Source organism: Scyliorhinus canicula, chromosome 3 (genome assembly GCF_902713615.1).
Source record: "Scyliorhinus canicula chromosome 3, sScyCan1.1, whole genome shotgun sequence".
Lineage (NCBI taxonomy): Eukaryota > Metazoa > Chordata > Chondrichthyes > Carcharhiniformes > Scyliorhinidae > Scyliorhinus > Scyliorhinus canicula.
The window spans coordinates 119,130,759-119,154,043 of NC_052148.1; the positions used below are offsets into that span (position 1 = coordinate 119,130,759).

General features: G+C 43.2%; 1 protein-coding gene across 1 annotated transcript in view; it reads right to left on the reverse strand.

The window, feature by feature from the left end:
- The window catches only part of tmem165 (transmembrane protein 165), a 45,718-nt gene that overhangs the window by 19,161 nt on the left and 3,272 nt on the right, over positions 1-23,285 (reverse strand). Inside the window, exon 2 of the mRNA XM_038791163.1 lies at positions 4,433-4,658. Within this exon, the coding sequence (XP_038647091.1) occupies positions 4,433-4,658 (226 nt within the window). The remainder of the gene's footprint in view (positions 1-4,432; positions 4,659-23,285) is intronic.

Below are 23,285 nucleotides of genomic sequence, written 5' to 3' on the forward strand. Positions count from 1 at the left end.
TTTCCCCCCCCCTCCACCTCGCCTCTCCCCTCCGCCCAATGCCCTCCCATTTTTAAAAATAGAATTGTTTTAAAATACAGTGTTGAGCAAGTTATGGATAGAGGTATATACCTTGCAAAGCAAAACACATGGGCTCGAGGAAATATACCCGGATGGGAGGGGTCTTTCCTCCCCTCTCTTCAATTGCTTCCTTTTTACCGATCATCTAACTGGGCCATTGCACGTTTCACCTTCCTGTTTTTCTTACGTTCTCTCACCGTGCTGTGGTTGCAGTGGCTGTTGTGTTGTCTTCCCGTACTCTCCCCCTTCTGTTTTTGTTTTCTTATCCATTCCACCTCTGGCTCCCTGATTTTGTTCCCCCCCCCCCTCTTCACTGCTGCCATCTATTCTTTCTTGCTGGGTTTTGCTACACGGGTCCTCCTTCGCTATCCTCTTACTATCTTGTCCTGGCTATTTCACCCTGGCTACTGGCTATTTATGTGTTGGCCACAAACAGGTCTCGGAACAGTCGGGTGAATGACTCCCATGTTTTGTGGAAGACCTCTTTCGATCCATGAATGCCGAATTTGATTTTCTCCATTTGGAGAATTCCGATAGGTTGGACAATCAGTCTGCAGCTTTAGGCAGTGATGCTGACCGTCAGCCGAGCAGGATTCTACGGTGGGCGATCAGGGAGGCAAAGGCAAGGGCGACCACCCCCCTCCCCATGAAGAGATCTGGCTGGTCTGATACCCCAAAAACAATTGAAAATAACTCTCAAAAGATAAGGCCCTAGATTGGAAAGGGAAACGAGCTAGTCCATAGATATTGGAAGATACAAAAGCTGGTAAACAATGCATAATTTTCAAACAGGAGATTATTGGGGTACAAAAAAAGTTGAACTTGCTTCAATGAGTTGAAGCACCACATGGCAAATTTGAGGCATATATAAACATTGTCAAGAATACACAATATAAAGTGGGAATTAACAAAATATCTGTTCACGTAAAACAGTTAACAAAAAGGGTAGAACTAATTAGGGCCAAAGGGGAGATTCCATGTACAATGAAGAAATAATAGATATGAAGAACATTTTCCTTTTATGTTCAGAGGACAGACGTGATAGAAGGAATAAGAGTACACAAGAGTATGGAACATAGCTAAAGACAGGTTTCACCATTGCCACCCTGTAACCTTGATCTTCCATCAAGACTATCTGAGAACTCTAAACTTCTTCCTTGAATGGAGCGGCATCCAGTCCCCATCCATCACTACCCTACTTTGAATGTTTGAACGTGCTCTGACTTTTCCTTCAAATCCTCAAATAAAAGATGTTGCTATGGGTATCTGCAGAGGTTCTATCCATGTCATGTGGAACATTCCCCTTTTTGTATCAGTACCATTCCCTGCGCTCAACCAGAACTGGAAAATGGAATCAACTTTGCTTCCAATTGCCACCTTACATTTGCCTTCACATGACCCATATCCAGCTCCTTCCTTCTTCAACTTCTCTTCCTCAATTTTTGGGGTTAGGCCATCAGCCTGTATTCACTATAAGCCTAAAAACTCTTGCTGCTTCCTTGATTAAACTTCCTCACATCCCACTTCCTGTGAGGACGAATAGTTTGTTCTCCCAGTTTCACCATCTTATCCATTGGACAATGCAACCTCCCATACTAGTGCTTCTGATGTCTTACTTATTCCTTAATGAAAGTCTCCCTTCCTACTGCGAAGGACAGGGTCTTTGACCATGCCAGTTTTATTTCACAGAGTTCAACTCTCACTTCTCCCCCTCCCTCCCAGAAGCATGATAGTGCTCCCCATCCTGATCTCCCATCTCACCATCTTTTATGTTCAATGGATGATCCTCCGCATTTTCTATCACCTCCTGATGCCACTACCAAATACTTCTTCCTCTGCCAGCATGGAGAGATTGTCCCCTTTTCCCTGCCAGCATTGGGAGATTGTCCTCTTTCATGTGCTCAAAAACCATTACTTTTCTCCGCTAGTTCTGATGAACAGTCAGAGTCCTGAAATGTTAATTGTTTATTTCTTTACAGATGCTGCCAGAACTGCTGAGTATTTCTATTTTCATTGCAGATTAGTACTGAAAGGTGGAACTTAAAATTAAAAGTTATCAGGTCCACATCACAAGCAGTCTAGAAATCTTCAAAAAGGCACAGGAATATCCTTGGGTAGGGAAATTGCCAGCGGCTTAAGCATTTCCAATTAACATTTGTTCAAGAAAGCAGAACGGGAAAATACAGATAACTATAAACTCGCCTTCCCGTAAGGAAGCCATCAGGTCTGATGAATTTAAGAATTTTTAAGTAACTAAAAAGAATTTGCTGAGAGGTAGAAGTTATGCATGGGGATTTTCAGGAAGTACCATACAACAGCCTTGTTAATGGCCTTAGGAACAAGGTATTAATGAAAATATGGCAGCCAGCTGCACAAAAGGACAGAAAACAAGAGTGACTAATGTTGAGATGTAACAGAGGTGATCCCCACGAGTTGGTGCTGGAACAAGCACATACACAGTCCAAAACAAACCATTATCATTGGATGATACTAAATTAGAGCCGGGGCTAGAGTGAGGGAATATTTAGATCAGAGCTCAGATAGAACTTTACCATGATTTTGCAGTTATACCAAGGACCCGGGTTCAATTCTGGCCTTGGGCGATTGCGTACAATTTGTACGTTCTCCTCGTGTCTGTGTGGGTTGCCTCTGGGAGCTCTGGTTTACTCCCATAGTCCAAAGATGCACAGAGTAGGTGGGGTTATGGGGATAAGGTGGGGGGGGAACTGAACCCAAGTAGGGTGCTCCTTCAGAGTGCAGACATGATGGGCTGAATGGCCTTCTTCTGCACTACAGGAAACTAAGGAAATTCAGCATGTCCACATTAACCCTTACCAACTTTTACAGATGCACTATAGAAAGCATCCTATCGGGCTGCATCACAGCCTGGTATGGCAACTGCTCGGCCCAGGACCGCAAGGAACTTCAGAGAGTCGTGAATACCGCCCAGTCCATCACACGAACCTGCCTCCCATCCATGGACTGCATCTACACCTCCCGCTGCCGGGGGAAAGCAGGCAGCATAATCAAGGATCCCTCCCACCCGGCTTACTCACTTTTCCAACTTCTTTCATCGGGCAGGAGATAGAAAGTCTGAGAACACGCACGAACAGACTCAAAAACAGCTTCTTCCCCACTGTCACCAGACTCCTAAATGACCCTCTTATTGACTGACCTCATTAACACTACACCCTGTATGCTTCAACCGTGCCAATGCTTATGTAGTTACATTGTATATCTTGTGTTGTCCTATTATGTATTCTCATGTATTTTCTTGAATTTTGTTTAATTCCCTTTCCTTCCATGTACTGAATGGTCTGTTGAGCTGCTTGCAGAAAAATACTTTTCACTGTACCTCGGTACACGTGACAATAGACAAATCCAATCCAATACAGGAATTCTATGATTCTATCATAAATATAGAGAGCACTACAGTGACTTCAGATGGATTATAAACAGCATAGATTAAAAATTGAGAAAAAAAGTTTATTAGGCAATAAATTGAGGGGAAAAGGAGATATCTAAATAATTAATAAAAACAGGAGGTTATAGATTTTACACATGAAAAAAAAGTATAAAATAAAGAGTGTCACTAACGTGTGCAAATTATTTAGTAGGCCACAATTGAAATATTGCACCCAGTAAAGAAGGCAGAAGGTAACAGAAGAGACTAATAAGAGAAAATCATGGATCAGAGATGTTTTTTCCTCAGATCAGGTCAGAGAAGCTGAGGTTCTTTTCATAGAATATTTCTGAGGTTGGCAAATTATTTTAGAGTTTCAGGCCGGCACAGAGAAGAGAAGTCATAACTTTGAAATCAGAGGGTCACTTCCGCAGTATTTTGCTTTGTTCTTAGAATGTTGAATTTGCCATGTTCAAGAAAGAAACTGGAGAGTGAGACATATATGCAAGAGTAATGGGGCACACAAAGAAGAAGAAATCATAGACGAAAAGAGCAAAGGAACATGCATGCTTATGCTTGATATACACAGGAAGGACAGAGAGAGAAAATGAGGAACAGAGTGGGACTAAAGCATTGCACAGACAAAGGCAAAGCTTAGATTGGACAGAGATATAGACAAGTGTTAGAGAAGCACAGGAAATACAAAAGAATAGGAATATAAAAGTAGAAGGGACCAAGAACTAGAGTGCAAGACAGGCAGAATAGACAATTGCAGCAACCTAGACACTTGCTCCCTCATTCCCCCAACTCCCAAACAATAATCGTGTTTCCAAATTAGTTTAAATTTGTGAGCAAGCCGAATTACAGAACAGTAACCATCATCGCACTTGTTGGCTTAATCTTTAATTTGTACATTTCTGGCAAAGAAATACAAGCAATATACATTTTTATAAATTTTAAATCACCAACCAGACAAGCAGGTCATCAATCCCAAAGCCAGCATAGCTCCCATGAGCACGATGAGGCGATTGTAGCGCATGGCCATAATAGCTGCGATGAAGAATGTCTTGTCACCCAGTTCAGAGACTATAATAACCGATATGGAAGCAACAAAGGCATGTATAAAGCCCAGGTTTGTTTTGGTTACAGATTCATCGCTCACAACATTAGCCATGGGATGTGGTGAAGATATTTTCTGCATAAGAAAGAAACAGCGCTGAGCATTAATGACATACAAAATAAATTCGAAGTTTTGAAAATTTGAATTATTCATTGTCCTTAATTGTTTATTCACCTGCATTCCCCCAAATTGGTTTTTGAAATGTTAAGTTGACTAGGGAATTTTCATGGTTAGCCATACTAAGCTGAAAAATTTGCCGTTTTAATACGGTCACTATTTTGAGCAAGGATGGTCTTTTTTGATGACGTTTTTGGATCCATCTTCTCTAATCAGATATCATCCAGACTTTGGCATTGGCCTTCTTAGCAGATGTTTCCAATTTTGTTCCCAGCAATTTTTGATTTAATGATTTTCCTAAAACAAGGGACTATAGCATATTCAGTTACACGAGCAGCGATGAGAATTGAAACAGTATTTGGGCCTTTGTTCCGCTATATAGTAGGTTTTGTCCAGAGTTAACTTAAAAGAACAAGGCTTTCTCATCTGCTCAAGTATGGTCAAAGTTTAGTACCAGAGATGTTCTGGCAATGGTTCTTGAGAGACAGGATATTACCCTCACAACAGGTTTCCGTACACACATCTGTTACACATTAAAACAACTGAAGTGCTAATGGTGGTGAAACATTCAAAAATTAGCTGCTTAGCTAACGGCTTGCTCTTCTCAATAGCCATGGTCAACTGTGATGGTGGGACTTTGGTCGGGTTTAATTAAATTACTAGCTAGTGCACACTCAACAGCTTCATATTTTGCAGTTTCTTTTAGACGGCTAGATGCAAAAGCAGAAACAGGCCATTCGGCCCATCAAGTCAGCACCACCATTCAATGAGATCATGACTGATCTGATAATCCTCAAGTCCACTTTCCCACTTTATCCACATCACCCTTGATTTCCTTACTGATTAAAAATCTGTCTATCTCAGCGTTGAACATGAAATGAAAAATGAAAATCGCTTATTGTCACGAGTAGGCTTCAATGAAGTTACTGTGAAAAGCCCCTAGTCGCCACATTCCGGAGCCTGTCCGGGGAGGCTGGTATGGTACATAATTAATGACCCAGCCCCTGTAACCCTTTGCAGTAAAGAATTCCACAGATTCACTACCCTCAGAAGAAATTCCTCATCTCAGTCTTAAATACATAACCCCTTACTTTGACATTATGTCCTCTGGTCCTAGACTCTCCCACAAGGGGAAACAGCCTTTCAGCATCTACCCTGTCAAGCTTCCTGATAATCCTTTATGTCTCAATAAGGTTGTCTCTCATTTGTCTAAACTCCAATGACTAAAGACTCAATCTACTGAACTGCTCCTCATAAAGAAACTCCCTCCATACCCAGGATCAACCTCGTGAACCTTCTCTGGACTGCTGCCAAGCCTGTATATATTTCCTTAGATAAGGGGACAATTCACAGTATTCCAGGCGTGATCAACTAGTGGTGTGTATAGTTTTAGCAAGACTTCCCCATTTTTATACTCCATTTTCCCTTTGAAATAAAGGTCAACATTCCACTTGTCTCTCCATTACCTGCTGAAATTGTATGCTAAATTCTTCCGAGCTGCAGCTTTCTGCAGTATTGCTTTATTTAAATAATAGTCACTCCTTTATTCTTCCTACCAAAATGCAAACTTACATTTTCCAACATTATATTCCATCTGACAAGTTTTTGTCCATTCACCTAACCTGTCTACATCCCTCTGTGACTTTGTGGCATCATCACCACATGCCTTCTCACATTTTTGCATCAACTTGGCAATAGCTAAAAACGCCCCTTAACTGTGTCTTCTATTAGTTATCAAATTCTCTCTCTTATGATGCTAATATACTACCCCCAACACCATGGCATGGGCTCTTAATGTTATTAAGTAGCCATTTGTGCGATACCTTATCAAGCACCTTTTGGAGATCCAAGTTTTAGGAAAGCAAAGGTTGTTTTAAGGCATTTAGATTTGTACTGTAAACATTAGAAATAAGGTATAGTTTTAAGTCGATTTAATTTACTATTTCTGTGCCTGGAAGGGTATAGTTAAACCTATCGTTAAATTCAGCTGGACAAAGGTGTTTGTATGTGTGGGGGTTGGTTAAATTCCAACTGCATTTCTATTGTACTTAGAGAGGGTGACGTGTAGAATAAATAAATCAGCAGTGGTTGCTTAGCAACTGGGGCTTTGTAAGGTAGAGAAGTGTTAGTTTAGCTAATTTGATTGCAGTTGGAGATAGGCAGTGAGAGAGAAGGCAACTCGCCCAGCTCTGCTGAGAAGCAGTTGGTTGAGAAGGCTGGAGAGGGAACATCTCTCTCAGCCTTGCTAGAAGAAAAGTCATAACATGGAGTAATAGTTAAGAAACAAGTGCAGAGACCTGAAGAACAACTCGTTAAGAAAAGTAAAGAAATTAAGAGAAGTTTCCAAGAAGTTGGTTAAAATGAATTAGAATAGAGAACTGTTCAGTAAAGACATACCGAGCTGAGAGGAAAGCGAAGATGCCAGAAAGATTCCAAAATGATTTTGATTTTCAGGTTTGTAAGATCTCACTACAGCCTGTGGAACAGGAGTTGAAATAAGATGTATTTATGGAAATAAATATATAATCGGTGCTGGATCTTGGAGTTTATATAAAATCAGTTAAGACAAAGGAAACCTAAAAGGGGGTGGTGCAAAATCCTGGACGAGATTCACTATTAAAAGTGGAGCAGAAGCTTTGTTTAAGTGTCATTTGGAAAACCTGATATGGATTTTGGAATGTAAAAAGCTAAGGGAAAGCATACTCATGAAAGAGGTTTGTAAAAAGTGTGTTACTCTCACATAACAGTATTGGGGAGGGGGGGGGGGGGGGAATTCTGAAGAGACATCCTCAAACGTTCACTTGGGGTTCAGAGTGCATTTTCCCATAGTCATCTTGTGTACTTAAAAGGGATGTGTGTTAATGAGACATTTGTCGATTAAGATGTACTTGTAATCCATGTTAATCTTAAAACCTGTGTGTAATTGTTAAACTAAGGGGGAGTAAAGGAGTATTGGATCATAATCCAATTTTTCATGTTTATAAAAACGTTTTCTTTCCAAGTTTTACAAAATAACAAACTAAAACACAAAACTGCAAAAGTTACAAACAACCACCAAAAAAAAATGTAAACTATTTAATTTAAACATTATACCTAAAAAAACCCTAACAGCTGATGGGGTGTCTAGATCTACAAAAAAGGAAATAAATGATTGCTGCCATCTCAGGCAGAACCTCTCCACAGAACCCCTGATGGTGAATTTGGAGAAAATCAAGTCCCCCAACCAGCCAGAGGCACTGAGCAGAATAGGAGACGTACAACCTAATAATATCCACCTCCAGGCTATAAGTGAAGCAAAGGCAACAATGTCTGCCTCTACTCCAGGGTGGACTGCTGGTGAATCCGAAACTCCAAATATGGCTACCAACGGACATGGGACCAACTCAAGAGCATCTTCGACGTGTTAAAAAAGGAAACCCAGAAGCTGGTGGGTTTGGGGCAGGACCAAAATATATGCATATGGTCAGCCAGGGCAAGCGAACGACAAACACATCAGTTCTCAATTTTTGGAGAAAACCCACTCATCCTCACCATTGTCAAGTGCATCCTATGCAGCACCTTGAACTGAATTAGGCTCAACCGGGCACATGAGGACATGAAGTTGGCTCCTGTAAAGGGCTTCCCTCCAACACTTACTAAAGAATTCAGGGCCCAGCTCACTCACCCATTTCACCCTTCGCTTAGTGAGGAGGGATCAGATGAAAGAATATTGCCATGTACGTCGGAGATAGACCCCTTGCCAGGCCAAGGATAACATACTTTTCAGCAAAGAGGAAAGTGGAGACAGAGGAAAGGAAGGAAAAGCCACAAGAGAAATAGCGCATTTGAAAACAACGAAAAAGTCTACAGTTGGGTGGCTGAAATTTGTCCGCCAACTCTCGAAAATTGGCAAACCTCCCCTCCACAACAGGTCACAAAAATGTCCAATTTCCTTCATTTTCTATGATTTAAATGTTGGCTCTAGTCCAGAGAGTAAGAAAAGGTGATTATTAAAGGTAGAGGCCAGTGAAGATGGGCAAAGGAGTCCAAAATGCCTTCCAGGGGGTTGGCCAGAAACATTCACTCTTGCCTAGGTTTAATTTATAGTCAGAAAAGGAGCCCCGTATTATGTTCCTTCACTGTGTTGTCGATGGAGGGAACTGGGTCTGTAACATATAAAAGTAGATCATCTGCATAGAAATGCCAGATGTTCCATCTCCATCACTAATACCCCTCCGTTGACTAGAGGCCCTCAAGGCTATAGAGAACGATTCTACTGTTAGGGTGAATAAGAGTGGAGTAAGTAAGCAACCCTGCCTGATGTCCCTATTCAAGGGGGAAGTAGTCAGAGTAAAACGTGCTTGTGTGAACGCTGGCCATGGAGGCAGTATATAACTAACAGATTCAAGAGGCAAATTTATGGTCGAAACCAAATCTCTGAAAATCTCAAATAAATATTCCCACTTCATGCTGCCAATCGCTTTCTCAATGCATCAAGAGAAACTGTCACCTCAGGTCCGGGTGCAGGGGAGGAAAGAATAACATTTAAAGCATGACATAATGGCAGTTATTCATTTGGGCAGCACGGTAGCATGGTGGTTAGCATAAATGCTTCACAGCTCCAGGGTCCCAGGTTCGATTCCCGGCTGGGTCACTGTCTGTGTGGAGTCTGCACGTCCTCCCCGTGTGTGCGTGGGTTTCCTCTGGGTGCTCCGGTTTCCTCCCACAGTCCAAAGATGTGCGGGTTAGGTGGATTGGCCATGCTAAATTGCCCGTAGTGTCCTAAAAAGTAAGGTTAAGGGGGGGGTTGATGGGTTACGGGTATAGGGTGGATACGTGGGTTTGAGTAGGGTAATCATTGCTCGGCACAACATCGAGGGCCGAAGGGCATGTTCTGTGCTGTACTGTTCTATTCTATATATTGGCAGATCATTACCGGCCTTTTACAAAGCCCCTTTGATCATCTGAAATTATATTGGGAAGGCAAGGCTCCAACCCGAGCAGCAGGACCTTAGCGAGGAGCTTAACATTACCGTTTAAAACAGAGCTGGGTCAGTGTGAACCATACTCAGTCAGGTGCTTATCCTTCTTAAGGAGCAAGGAATAGAGGCCCGAGTAAATATCAGAGGCAACGAACCTCTGGATAGAGATTCATTAAACATATCTAATGACAAAGATATAAGCTGTTCCGAGAACCTCTTATAAAACTTGATTGGAAAGCTGTCTGGGCCAGGGGCCTTGCCAGCCTGCATCAACCCAGTACCTTTCAAAAACCCGTTGGGGCATAATGGAGAGTCCAACCTCATAGCTCTTACCCGCCTCAACAGCTGGGATGGGGCAGATTGTCCAGAAAATCAGACATGACCAACTTTTCCAAGGAGGCTCCGACTTATACAGGTCGTTGTAATAAGACCTGTATAAGTCTATTAGGGCATAAAAAAGCACTGACCTGGAGAGGGGCGGAAATGAATTGCATATCTGGGGTATCTCACAGGAGGCCGCTTGGCATTTAAATTGGTGAGCCAGCAAACGACTGGCCTCTCCCCCATACTCACAAGAAGTACCCTTAGAGCGTTGCAACTGTCATACAGCCTTATTAGTGGCCTGTAGTTCAAACTGTCTGCAGCCTTTTTCTGCTTGCAAATGGAGTAGGATCTAGCGAATACTGGTCATCCACCTCTAAAATGGAGTCCGCCAGCTTCTGCTGCTCCAAGGTCTTCATCCTTCATTCCATAACAACATGAGCTTAGAATTTGTGTTTGGTAATTGTGGGCTTCAGGGTAAATTATTGTTTGCACTGTTCCATTTGCTTTTGGTGTGGTTATACTCGACCGTAATTTGGGGTGGTTGGGGTTAGTTTTAGTTTGCTGACTGTGTCTGCTGGTCTCCCTTTGTCGAATCATTTGACTTGGCTCAGTGGCCTTCTTGGGTGAAATGTTTTGCTCTATCATAAGAGATGATTTCCCCCTAAGGATGGCCTTAAGAGCCTCTCACGATGTGGAGGGAGAGGATCGAGACGGACCTTTAATTTACTGTAGTCACCAAGAGAGGTAGACAGGTGCTCGCAATTTTCTTTTAAAAATTGGCCAGCATACTATCCAGTCTCCAGCGTGGGCGTTGGGTGGGGCTGGAATCCAGCAACAGATCCACAAAATGTGGGGCTTGGCCAGAAATTATAATTGCCGAGTACTCAGCCGTCATTACCAAAGGGTGCAGAGCACTATCCAACTGAAGAAAAATAAATCAATGCGGGAATATGATGGTGGACATGAGGAGAAAAGAGGAAAAATCCCTGCCATTCAGGTGGAAAAAGCACCTGGGATCTACTCCCCCCCCACCTCCTCCCCCCCAAAGACTATGCTTTGGCCATCCCTAATAGGACAAGAGAGTTAGGTTTAGATCAATGTAATTTAGGGTCTAAAACACAGTTCAGGTTGCCCTCTAAAATAAGCTGTCGAGTAGAGGTTGAGGAGGGAAGCTAACAGAGACTTAATGAAATTTGTGCCACCCGAGTCAGGGCCATAATTTGACCAGAACTACTGGAGTGTTCGACAAGGAACCACAGACAATAACATAATCAATCGCTGGGGTCAGCCATAATGTTACAGGAAAACTGGACTCTTATTAATTAAAATTACCATACCCCTGGCCCTGCTATTAAAACTGGAATGAAAAACTTGGCCAACCCATCTCTTGCGTAACCTGGTCTGATCTTTGATACGGAAGTAGGTATACCTCAAAAGGACAAATCAGAGTTAGGCTATTAAGATGAGCAAATGCTCTTGACCATATTATAGGGTCTTCCGATGGAATGGAGATTCCCACCACCCTTCAAACCAGAGTCAGCTATTCCCAAGAGAGGTATGAAACAAGGGACACAACTAAAATAGAACAAAAAGATCCACCCAAGATGGCAACCGAGCCAAGTCAAAGGGAGACCAGCAGACACCATCAGCAAACTAAAACCGTAGCCTTTTCTGCATTAAAGGAGAATCCCAGCCTCTCCAGTCAGCCCACATTTCTGGTACCATTCTTGTAAATCACTTTTGTATTTTCCTGAAAATCCATTCCTGAAGTTCCACAATTGAACATAATTCTCCAGCAGAATATGATAGATTTAGCACAACATCCTTGCTTTTGTACTCTATGCCAATACTGATAAAAGCATATGGGACCCTTGGTTTTAAAAGGCTTCAAAACCTTTCTTCAAAGATTTGTGTTCATCACCCACGGTGCCTCTGTTCCTGCTCCCATTAAATTTGTATCATTTATGGCAGCACGGTGGCCTAGTGGTTAGCACAACCGCCTCACGGCGCTGAGGTCCCAGGTTCGATCCCGGCTCTGGGTCACTGTCCGTGTGGAGTTTGCACATTCTCCCCGTGTCTGCGTGGGTTTCACCCCCACAACCCAAAAAATGTGCAGAGTAGGTGGATTAGCCACGCCAAATTGCCCCTTAATTGGAAAAAATAATTGGGTAATCTAAATTTATAAAAAATAAAAAAAAATTTGTATCATTTATTTATAATGCCGTACTTCATTCTTTCTACCCAAATGCATTTTTTCCACACTGGTGTTGAACTGCCACTATCTGCCCATTGCAGCAGTCTGCCAATTTTTTCTGAAGTGTGCTACTCGCCTTTTCATGGTTAACCACATTGAGTTTTCTATCATCTGCAAACTCTGAAATCATGTGCAAGTCTCAATCATGAGCAGTGGTCCTAAAACCAGCACCTGTTTTCGGATTTTGACCCAGATAGTGTTGCAGCAGAGCATCTTGTATAAGGCACACTGCTGCCAGTGCTTTAGTGGTGGAGGGAGTGAATGTTCAAACTGGTGGATGGGGTACCAATCGAGCATGCCACTTGGCCTTGGTTTGTGTCCAGCTTGGAGTGCTGTTGCAGCTGCACTGACCCAGGCAAGTGGAGAGTATTCCCTCACAGTCCTGACTGGAACCTTGTAGGTGGTAGACAGGCTTTGGGGAGTCAGGAGGGGAATGACTCACTGTAGAATTCTTAGTCTGTGACCTGCTCTTCTGGGCACATTTATATGGTTAGTCAGGTTCAGTTACTAGTCATGGTGTTCTCCACGGTGTTGATATGCAGATACAATAATATCCTGTTGTAGACCCACTGACTGCCTCATCATTCTTCATTTGTGCCTTTTTCACAGGCTTACTCAGCAGCCTAGTTTACACTAGAGAATAAAATCAGTACCTGTACTGATAAAGGGGCTTTCTCCACCTATTTTACATGGAATTATGACTCAAATGACCATAATGTACCGTCACCAAATCAAAAGCTAATGCTATTAGCTTTTGAATCTAGACATACCCAATCTGTTCCACTGCGAGCACTATCAATCACAATACAGCACAGTACTGTACTACAAGTGCGCAACTACCACATTCATCACAGGACACTCTGGAACCATATCCTGCCTCAATTCCACGTAATTTTGCCTCTCCACTTTGTGCAGTTTATCACAATGATACTTTGCAGAAACACCTTATTAACTGTTCCTTGGCATTCCTGGGATTTGTTTGCATCTTATTGCAATCCCAATTTTGTCTTCTGTCATGGCCAGATCGCCTGACCTCGTTACAACAAAAATAGTTGACCTTGAGGTGAAACGAGAGTGACTGTTGTTGATATCAAAGCAGCATTTGACAGAGTATGGCATCAAGGGAGCCTAGCAAAGCTAGAGTCAATGGGAATCAGGGGAGACTCTCTGCTGATTGGAGCCATTCCTAAATCAAAAGAAGATAGTTGTGGTTGTTGGAGATCACTCATCTCAGCTGCAGGACTTCACTGCAGGTGTCCTTCAGGGTAATGTACGAGACCCAACCATCTTCAGCTGTTTCAATGACCTTCCCTCCATCATGTCAGAAGTGGGGATGTTCACCGATGATTGCAAAATGCTCAACACCATTTGCCTGTGTCCACATGCAGCAAAACCTGGACAACATTCAGGTTTGGGCTTTCTAAGTGGCAAGTAACTTTGCCTGGAGCCTTTCCAACAAGAGCGATTCTAACCATTGCCCCTTGACATTCAACGACATGTCCATCGCCAAATTCCCCACCATCAACATCCTGTGGGGGGGGGGGGGGGGGTTTACCATTGACCAGAAACTGAACTGGACCAGCCATATAAATACTGTGGCTACCACAGCAGGTCAAAAGGCGAGGAATCCTGCAGTGAATAACTCACCTCCCGACTCTCCAAAGCCTGTCCATCATCTATAAGGCACAAGTCAGGAGTGCAATGGAATATTTTCTACTTGCTTGAATGAGTTCAGCTCCAACAACAGCCAAGAAGCCCGACACCATCCAGGAAAAAACAGCCCTCTTGATTGGCACCCCAAAAACCACCTTACGCATTCACATCATCAATCAATGACACTGGCAGCAGTGTGTACCATTTAGAGGATGCACTGCATCAACTCACAACGGCTCCTTCGACAGTACCTTCCAAACCCTCAACCTCTTATCGCCTCGAAGGACAAAGGCAGGAGATGCATGGAAGCACCCCAAATCTGCATATTCCCCTCCAAGCAACAAATCATCCCAAATTAGAACTATATTGTTGTTCCTTCCTTGTTGCTGGGCCAAATCGTATAACTCCCTCCCTGGCAGCACTATAGGTGTACCTATACCACATGGACTGCAGCAGTTCAAGGTGGCTCACCATCATATTCCCAAGAGTAATTTATAGGCAATAAATACAGACCTAACCAGTATCCAGTAGTATTAGTGTCTGTAAAGGTTAATGCGTGGAATTGTGTAAATAGCACTTCTCAATGATGATGCAAGAGAACACGACGAGGAGAGGGAGCATGTTCATTCCTTCAGTGCAATACCTAGTCGGGGATAATTATACATAGTTCAATTGTACAAAACAAACCAGTTGTTTGAACTTAACAACTTGTCAGTAACCATTGCAAAGCTAGACTAACCAAAACGCACATTACTTGAACAAACAAAAACTTTATTTCTGTGATTTCTCACAATGTTTACTGGGATTGTAGCTATGTCTTGTATTTATATTCCAACCTTTACCTCAAAGCCACCATTCTCTCCTACCATGTTTTACTCCAGGAAGCCAGTGGGTGAAAGACAGTAACTGGACCGAATCTTTACTCAGTCATTTATATATAGACTGAAACATACAAACATACACCATCTGACTCAAAGCACACAGTTTCAATGTCTCTTTGGAGGTGCAGAAATGAAACACCATTCGTGCCATCCACTTGCATAGAATAGCAATTGACATACACATGCCAGTGTACTGGAAAATCATTTGTACCACTTAGTTTCCAGGCAATGAGGCTAGTTTAGCTCACTTGGCTAGACAGCTAGTTCGTGATGCAGAGCAAGGCCAGCAGCCTGGTTCAATTCCCGTAGCAGCTGAGGTTATTCTCAACCTTTCCCCTTGCCTCAGGTGTGGTGATCCTCAGATTAAATCACCATCAGTCAGCTCTCCCCCTCAAAGGGGAAAGCAACCTTTGGTCATCTGGGACTATGGCGACTTTAATGGCCATCAACAAGAAAAAAAGTCCAACCGTTTCACCCGAATTTTAGAGACCATTAACCTTCTGGAAACCACTAATGACCAGTAACCTATCTGCAACAGCTTTCAACATTAATGATCTACATACTGCAGGGCAGGGAACAGGCCAGTTATTCTGCAAGATATATTTGGATTTCCAAAAGTTACTTAATAAGGTGGCACATAATAGGTTACCGCAGAAGATAAAAGATCATAGGGTTGAGGTGATGCATTAGCATGGATAGACATCGAGCTAACTAACGGGACAAGAGTCAGGATAAATGGATCATTTTCAGGATGGCAAACTGTAGCTAGTGGGAGTGTCACAGAGATCAGGACCGGGGTCTCAGCCATTTCTGACCTACGTTAATGACTTGGATGAAGGGACTGACTGTATTGTAACCCCATTACCCTGACAATACAAAAATTGATAGGAAGGCAAGTTGTCACGATACAAAAAGGTCTATAAGATGGTTGTGAGTGGGCAAACATTTAGTAGATGGAATATAATGTGGGAACATATGAGATTGTCCACTTTGGCAGGAAGAATAGAAAAGCAGAATACTATTGAAATAGAGAGAGACTGCAGAATGCTGCAATCATGAATGGTGATCAACAGGAATAACAAAAGGTCAGTGAGCAGATTCAGAAAGTAATTCGGAAGGCAAAATCAGAATGCTGGCCTTTATTGCAAAGGGAATGGAGCCGAAAAGTAGGGAAGTCTTGCTCCTACTGTAATGGACATTGTTGGGACCACACAGAGCACTGTGGACAGGTTTGGTCACTATACTCGAGGGAATACTTGTATTGGAAGCTATTCAGAGAAGGTTCACTAGGTTGATTTCTGGGGTGAGGAGCTGTCTTATGCGGCAAGGTCAAGCAGGTTGGACCTATCCTACTTTGAATTAGGACGAGAAGTGATCTAATTGAAATAGTAAAAGGTTGAGGGCACTTGACACGGTAGATACTGACAGAATGTTTCCTCTCACGGAGAATCTAGAAACACGCCACACAACGTAAGAATAAGTGAATTCCCCGTTTAAGACGGAGATGAAGAATTTCTTCTTTGGCGATTAGTTTTTTTTATTTGCCCATGGAATGTGGGTGTTGCCGGACAGGTTAATAATAATTATTATTATTGGCCATCCCCAAATGCCCTTGAGGATGTGGTGGTGAGCTGCCTTCTTGAACTGTGTTGTAGAAACATCCATAGTGCTGTTAAAAGTAGTTCCAGGATCTTGATCCAGCAACAGTATTTGGAATTCTGTTCCCGAATAAGCAGTGAGACAAGCTCACTGAAAATTACACAGGTCTTTGATTGACAATGGAATCAAGGATTACTGGGGGCGGGTTCAGAGTACAATCAAAATAGCCACAATCGTATTGAACGGTGAAGATTTGAGGGGCTGAATGGACTACTCCTGTTTTGTGTGGCTCACCGCCTGATCTGCACCTCTTCACCATCTGCAAAGCTCAAGTTCGAAAATAAATATCCATAACTAACTGAGTCAATAAAGTCACAACATTCGAGGAACACCATCCAGCCTGGAGCAGTCTGTTTCATCAATAAACCCTCAATGGACTCATTGTACCTCCCCAGTTCCTTTCTCAACCACTGGTAAATTATACTATTTTTAGAATGAACTCCAACACCTCAGTAAGCTTGCTTTAACTCCACCTCCTTTCTCTAAAATCTTGACTACCAAGACAAATAAGAGACAAAATGCCAAAAAGCATCAGCACCTCCCATAAAATCAGCCCTCATTCAATATTCTGGAAAAGTCCATTTGAAAACATTGTAGCCGTTCAGAGGAAGAGGAGCAGTCTCTGGGTGAGTATAAAAACTCACTTTAACCCGGGGATCGAGGCCTAGTTTCGGGAGCCGTTCAGAGGAGGAGGAGCAATCTCTGGGTGAGTATAAAAACTCACTTAAACCCGGGGATCGAGGCCTAGTTTCGGGAGCCGTTCAGAGGAGGAGGAGCAGTCTCTGGGTGAGTATACAGACCTAACGGTAACTTCCTGTTTTCCACTTTTTTTTTTCAAAAGTAACGTCAGAGGGAAGCTGTGATCTGATTGATTGATAACCAATCTGCCCCAAATTTAAAACTCGTAAACTTAAATTAAACAAATTAATTAATTAGAGATGGCTGGTCAGGTGATGTGCTTAAGCTGCTTGATGTGGGAGCTGGCAGATCCCATTGCGAGCTGCAGCGACCACATCTGCAGTAAGTGTTGGCTGCTCGAAGAACTCCGGCTCAGAGTTGATGAGCTGGAGTCTGAGCTTCACACACTGAGGCACATCCGGGAGGGGGAGGCTTACCTGGACACTTTGTTTCAGGAGGCAGTCACACCTGCCAGAGTAAATAGTTTAAATCCTGCCAGTGGCCAGGGACAGCAGGGTGTGACTGCAAGTCAGGCAGGTAAAGGGAACCAGCAGTCAGGAACTCAGGAGCCTCAGCCCTTGACCCTGTCCAACAGGTACGAGGCACTTGCTCCCTGTGTGGATGGCGAACAGTGCTGCAGGAAGGATGAGTCAGCTGACCAAGGCACCATGGTTCAGCAGGCCATTCAAGGGGAGGAAGTAAATAGGCAAGTTGTAGTTGTAGGGGATTCTATTATCAGAGGGATAGATAGTATCCTTTGTGAGCAGGATAGAGGGTCCCGCATGGTATGTTGCCTGCCCGGTGCTAGGGTGCGGGACATCTCTGACCGGCTTGAAAGGATATTGGAGAGGGAGGGGGAGGATCCAGTTGTTGTGGTCCATGTCGGTACCAACAACTTAGGCAAGTCTAGGAAAGAGGACCTGTTTAGAGATTATAAAGAGTTAGGATTCAAATTAAAAAACAGGTCCTCAAGGGTCATAATCTCCGGATTACTGCCCGAGCCACGTGCAAATTGGCATAGGGAGGCAAGAATAAGGGAAGTTAACACGTGGCTGAAAGAGTGGTGTGGGAAAGAGGGGTTCCTTTTCATGGGACACTGGCATCAGTTTTGGGACAGGGGGGACCTATACCGTTGGGTTGGTCTCCACCTGAACCGAGCTGGGACCAGTGTTCTGGCGAAAAGAGTAAATAGGGTGGTCAATAGGACTTTAAACTAGAGATTGGGGGGGAAGGGAAAGTCAGGGAACCAAGAGGTGAAGGAATCAGTGGGAAGCGTAGCTGCTTAGGATTACAAAAAATCACGAAAAGACAGAGCTCAGGAGAGGTTACGATAGTCCCCATCTCACAAAATATGACACAGTGTATGGAAAGGCTCAGTAAACCAAGGTCCACCACACTAAGAAAACAAAAAGGGACAGTCAATAGGGAATTAAAGGTGCTATATTTAAATGCCCGCAGTGTACGGAACAAGGTAGATGAGCTTGTGGCCCAGATTGTGACTGGCAGGTATGATGTGGTAGGCATCACAGAGACGTGGTTGCAGGGGGTTCAGGACTGGCAGTTAAACATCCAGGGATTTACAACCTATCGAAAAGACAGAGAGGTGGGTAGAGGGGGCGGGGTTGCCTTGTTAATTAGAAAAATGGGAGTTATGTACAGGCCTCCTGACAGTGGTCAGGACCAGGGGCACAAAATGCACCACGAAATAGAAAGGGCATGTCAGAAAGGCAAGGTCACAGTGATCATGGGGGACTTCAATATGCAGGTGGACTGGGTAAATAATGTTGCCAGTGGACCCAAAGAAAGGGAATTCATTGAATGTTTACAGGATGGCTTTTTGGAAAAGCTTGTGATGGAGCCCACGAGGGAACAGGCTATTCTGGACTTAGTGTTATGTAATGAGCCAGAATTGATAAAAGATCTTAAAGTAAGGGAACACTTAGGAAGCAGTGATCATAATATGGTAGAATTCAGTCTGCAATTTGAAAGAAAGAAGGTAGAATCAGATGTAAAGGTTTTACAGTTAAATAAAGGTAATTACAGGCGCATGAGGGAGGAACTGACGAAAATCGACTGGAAGCAGAGCCTAGTGGGAAAGACAGTAGAACAGCAATGGCAGGAGTTTCTGGGAGTAATTGAGGACACAGTGCAGAAGTTCATCCCAAAGAAAAGAAAGGTTATCAGAGGGAGGATTAGGCAGCCATGGCTGACAAAGGAAGTCAGGGAATGCATCAAGGCAAAAGAGAGAGCCTATAATGTGGCAAAGAGTAGTGGGAAGTCAGAAGATTGGGAAGGCTACAAAAACAAACAGAGGATAACAAAGAGAGAAATAAGGAAGGAGAGGATCAAATATGAAGGTAGGCTAGCCAGTGACATTAGGAATGATAGTAAAAGTTTCTTTAAATACATTAAAAACAAACAGGAGGCAAAAGTAGACATTGGGCCGCTCCAAAATGACGCTGGTAATCTAGTGATGGGAGACAAGGAAATAGCTGAGGAACTTAATAAGTACTTTGCGTCAGTCTTCACAGTAGAAGACATGAGTAATATCCCAACAATTCAGGAAAGTCAGGGGGCAGAGTTGAATATGGTTGCCATCACAAAGGAGAAGGTGCTAGAGAAACTAAAAGGTCTGAAAATTGATAAATCTCCGGGCCCAGATGGGCTACATCCTAGAGTTCTAAAGGAGATAGCTGAAGAAATAGTGGAGGCGTTAGTTATGATCTTTCAAAAGTCACTGGAATCAGGGAAAGTCCCAGAGGATTGGAAAATCGCTGTTGTAACCCCCCTGTTCAAGAAGGGAACAAGAAAAAAGATGGAAAATTATAGGCCAATTAGCCTAACCTCGGTTGTTGGCAAAATTCTAGAATCCATCGTTAAGGATGAGATTTCTAAATTCTTGGACGTGCAGGGTCGGATTAGGACAAGTCAGCATGGATTTAGTAAGGGGAGGTCGTGCCTGACAAACCTGTTAGAGTTCTTTGAAGAGATCACAAATAGGTTAGACCAAGGAGAGCCAATGGATGTTATCTATCTTGACTTCCAAAAGGCCTTTGACAAGGTGCCTCACGGGAGACTGCTGAGTAAAATAAGGGCCCATGGTATTCGAGGCAAGGTACTAACATGGATTGACGATTGGCTGTCAGACAGAAGGCAGAGAGTTGGGATAAAAGGTTCTTTTTCGGAATGGCAACCGGTGACAAGTGGTGTCCCGCAGGGTTCAGTGTTGGGGCCACAGCTGTTCTCTTTATATATTAACGATCTAGATGACGGGACTGGAGGCATTCTGGCCAAGTTTGCCGATGATACAAAGATAGGTGGAGGGGCAGGTAGTATTGAGGAGGTGGGGAGGCTGCAGAAAGATTTAGACAGTTTAGGAGAATGGTCCAAGAAGTGGCTGATGAAATTCAACGTGGGCAAGTGCGAGGTCTTGCACTTTGGAAAAAAGAATAGAGGCATGGACTATTTTCTAAACGGTGACAAAATTCATAATGCTAAAGTGCAAAGGGACTTGGGAGTCCTAGTCCAGGATTCTCTAAAGGTAAACTTGCAGGTTGAGTCCGTAATTAAGAAAGCAAATGTAATGTTGTCATTTATCTCAAGAGGCTTGGAATATAAAAGCAGGGATGTACTTCTGAGGCTTTATAAAGCACTAGTTAGGCCCCATTTAGAATACTGTGAGCAATTTTGGGCCCCATACCTCAGGAAGGACATACTGGCACTGGAGCGGGTCCAGCGGAGATTCACACGGATGATCCCAGGAATGGTAGGCCTAACATACGATGAACGTCTGAGGATCGTGGGATTATATTCATTGGAGTTTAGGAGGTTGAGGGGAGATCTAATAGAAACGTACAAGATAATGAATGGCTTGGATAGGATGGACGTAGGGAAGTTGTTTCCATTAGCAGGGGAGACTAGGACGCGGGGGCACAGCCTTAGAATAAAAGGGAGTCACTTTAGAACAGAGATGAGGAGAAATTTCTTCAGCCAGAGAGTGGTAGGTCTGTGGAATTCATTGCCACAGAGGGCGGTGGAGGCCGGGACATTGAGTGTCTTTAAGACAGAAATTGATAAATTCTTGATTTCTCGAGGAATTAAGGGCTATGGGGAGAGAGCGGGTAAATGGAGTTGAAATCAACCATGATTGAATGGTGGAGTGGACTCGATGGGCCAAATGGCCTTACTTCCACTCCTATGTCTTATGGTCTTATGGTCTAGGTAGACCCGGAGCTGCCAACCTTTCAAAACTGAAACCAGTATTCCAGGTACCAAAAATCAGTATTTTGGCAGTTAATCGATTTTTTCATTTCAAAGAAAAGGTGCCCACCAATCCACAGCTTTACACCTTTATTGCACAAATCTAAAGCTTTTAGTTACGTGTACCTCACACTTCGATGCGAGACCGCACGAAGGATTTACATGACACGCATGCGCTGTATAGTATGCGGGACGGAGATGAGAGGGGGTGGGGCTTCTGCATGGGGACCTGTCTTCCAGCAGCCGTCGCCACGGAAACCAATCAAAGCGTTTTGGGAGGAATTCATTCACTGCGGTTTGCCAATCAGCTCCTCATCGCTCCTCTTCCCCCCCCCCCCCCCCCCCCTCGACCCCACAAAGCCCTTTCAGGGAGCTGTCTCTTAATAATTTTTTTCTTCCCTCCCAAAAAAAACTCCTCTCATTTAAATACTCACCTTTAGTGCGATGTCAGGTTGGATTTGACCGAAGGCTGCAATGGATTACGTATTTCAACACGATAAATCGTATTGTTGTATTTAAGCAAATTTTCCGAATGAAATACAGAAACTCCGTACCAGTTGGCAGCGCTGTATACCATTATCGCAGGAGTAAGTGGTTCAAAATGGTTCATCACCTCCCCTCCCAGATCAACTAGTAAAGGGGGGAAAATAAATGCAACCTTCCCACTGTGATCGACATTGCAAGGACAGATTTTAGAAATTCCATAATGCAATGATGCACTGTTGGACTTTAGGCCCAGGGACAATGCAAAGGGATTAGCTAGCTCCACTCAGTGTTGCCTCCTTTCTTTGAAGTCTTGTCTACCATAGTTTATATAGCCTATTTTAATCCCATCTTCAGCTATCCCAATGATCTTCATCTCAGTTATAAAGTTGGCTGTTTTACAATAATCTCAGTGTTCAGCCCATTTACACGCTTTCAATAATGAAGCAGTCTATTGGTGGTTAGACCAATAACTGGCAAGCAATGTCCATCATCAACAAGAAATCCAACCACCTCACCCCAAACTTATCAACAGTACCTCTTATTATTAACTTTTTGGAAGTCCCGAACAACCAGAAGCTTACTTGTATAAATTATATTAATAGGACATCATTTCTTCAGTTGGCACAGAATGCCTTTGAACAAAAGAAAAATCTTCATCGCATTGGAAAGGTTGCTTATTTTGCCAATCCACTTGCAGCTGATCTGTGAACCTTCTTAAACTATTGCTGTCCTTGTGGTAATGGCATACCTACATTGCTTTCAGGCAAACAACTCCACAATATTAACTCGGTAAAGATGAAGGAGCGCTGATTAAATGAGAGGATGCTGACAAAATTTCTCTCTGCAGTTACTGACTACTTAGGTATTTCTAGTATTATTAATTCAGATTTCCAATATCTGCAATGTTTTGCTTCTGTAGTTGCTCAGGATCCAAGCCAACTCCCCCCCCCCCCCCCCCCCCCCCCACCCTCCCTCCCCCTCCCTCCAACACCCCTCAGTCAATCTTATAAAACAGATAAACTATTCATGTTGCTTGTAGGATAATGTGCCAAAGATGCCCACTATATTTACCAGAATGTCCTTTTATGGAAAGATAATCCTATTGACACTCTGCTTTACTGGGTAGAAAGAAAAGTTTCCTTCTCAACAGATAGTCTTGCGACATCACTGTAAGCTTAACACTTTCAGAATGCTGCACAACAAGTTGTACACCCGCAAAACCAAATACCTGCCAGTACAGTATTAAACATGTTTTATTGACTTCGACGCCAACTGACTCAAAAAATTGCACTAGTTAATTTTCCACTGATTGGTACTTATCCATATCAGCTTTGACTCAAAAGGAAATTTAGAGCACTTCCACATTCTTTTTAAATGTTTCCATTTCCTCAGTAAAAAGTACTATTAGGAACTTCAAGGTCATACTAGT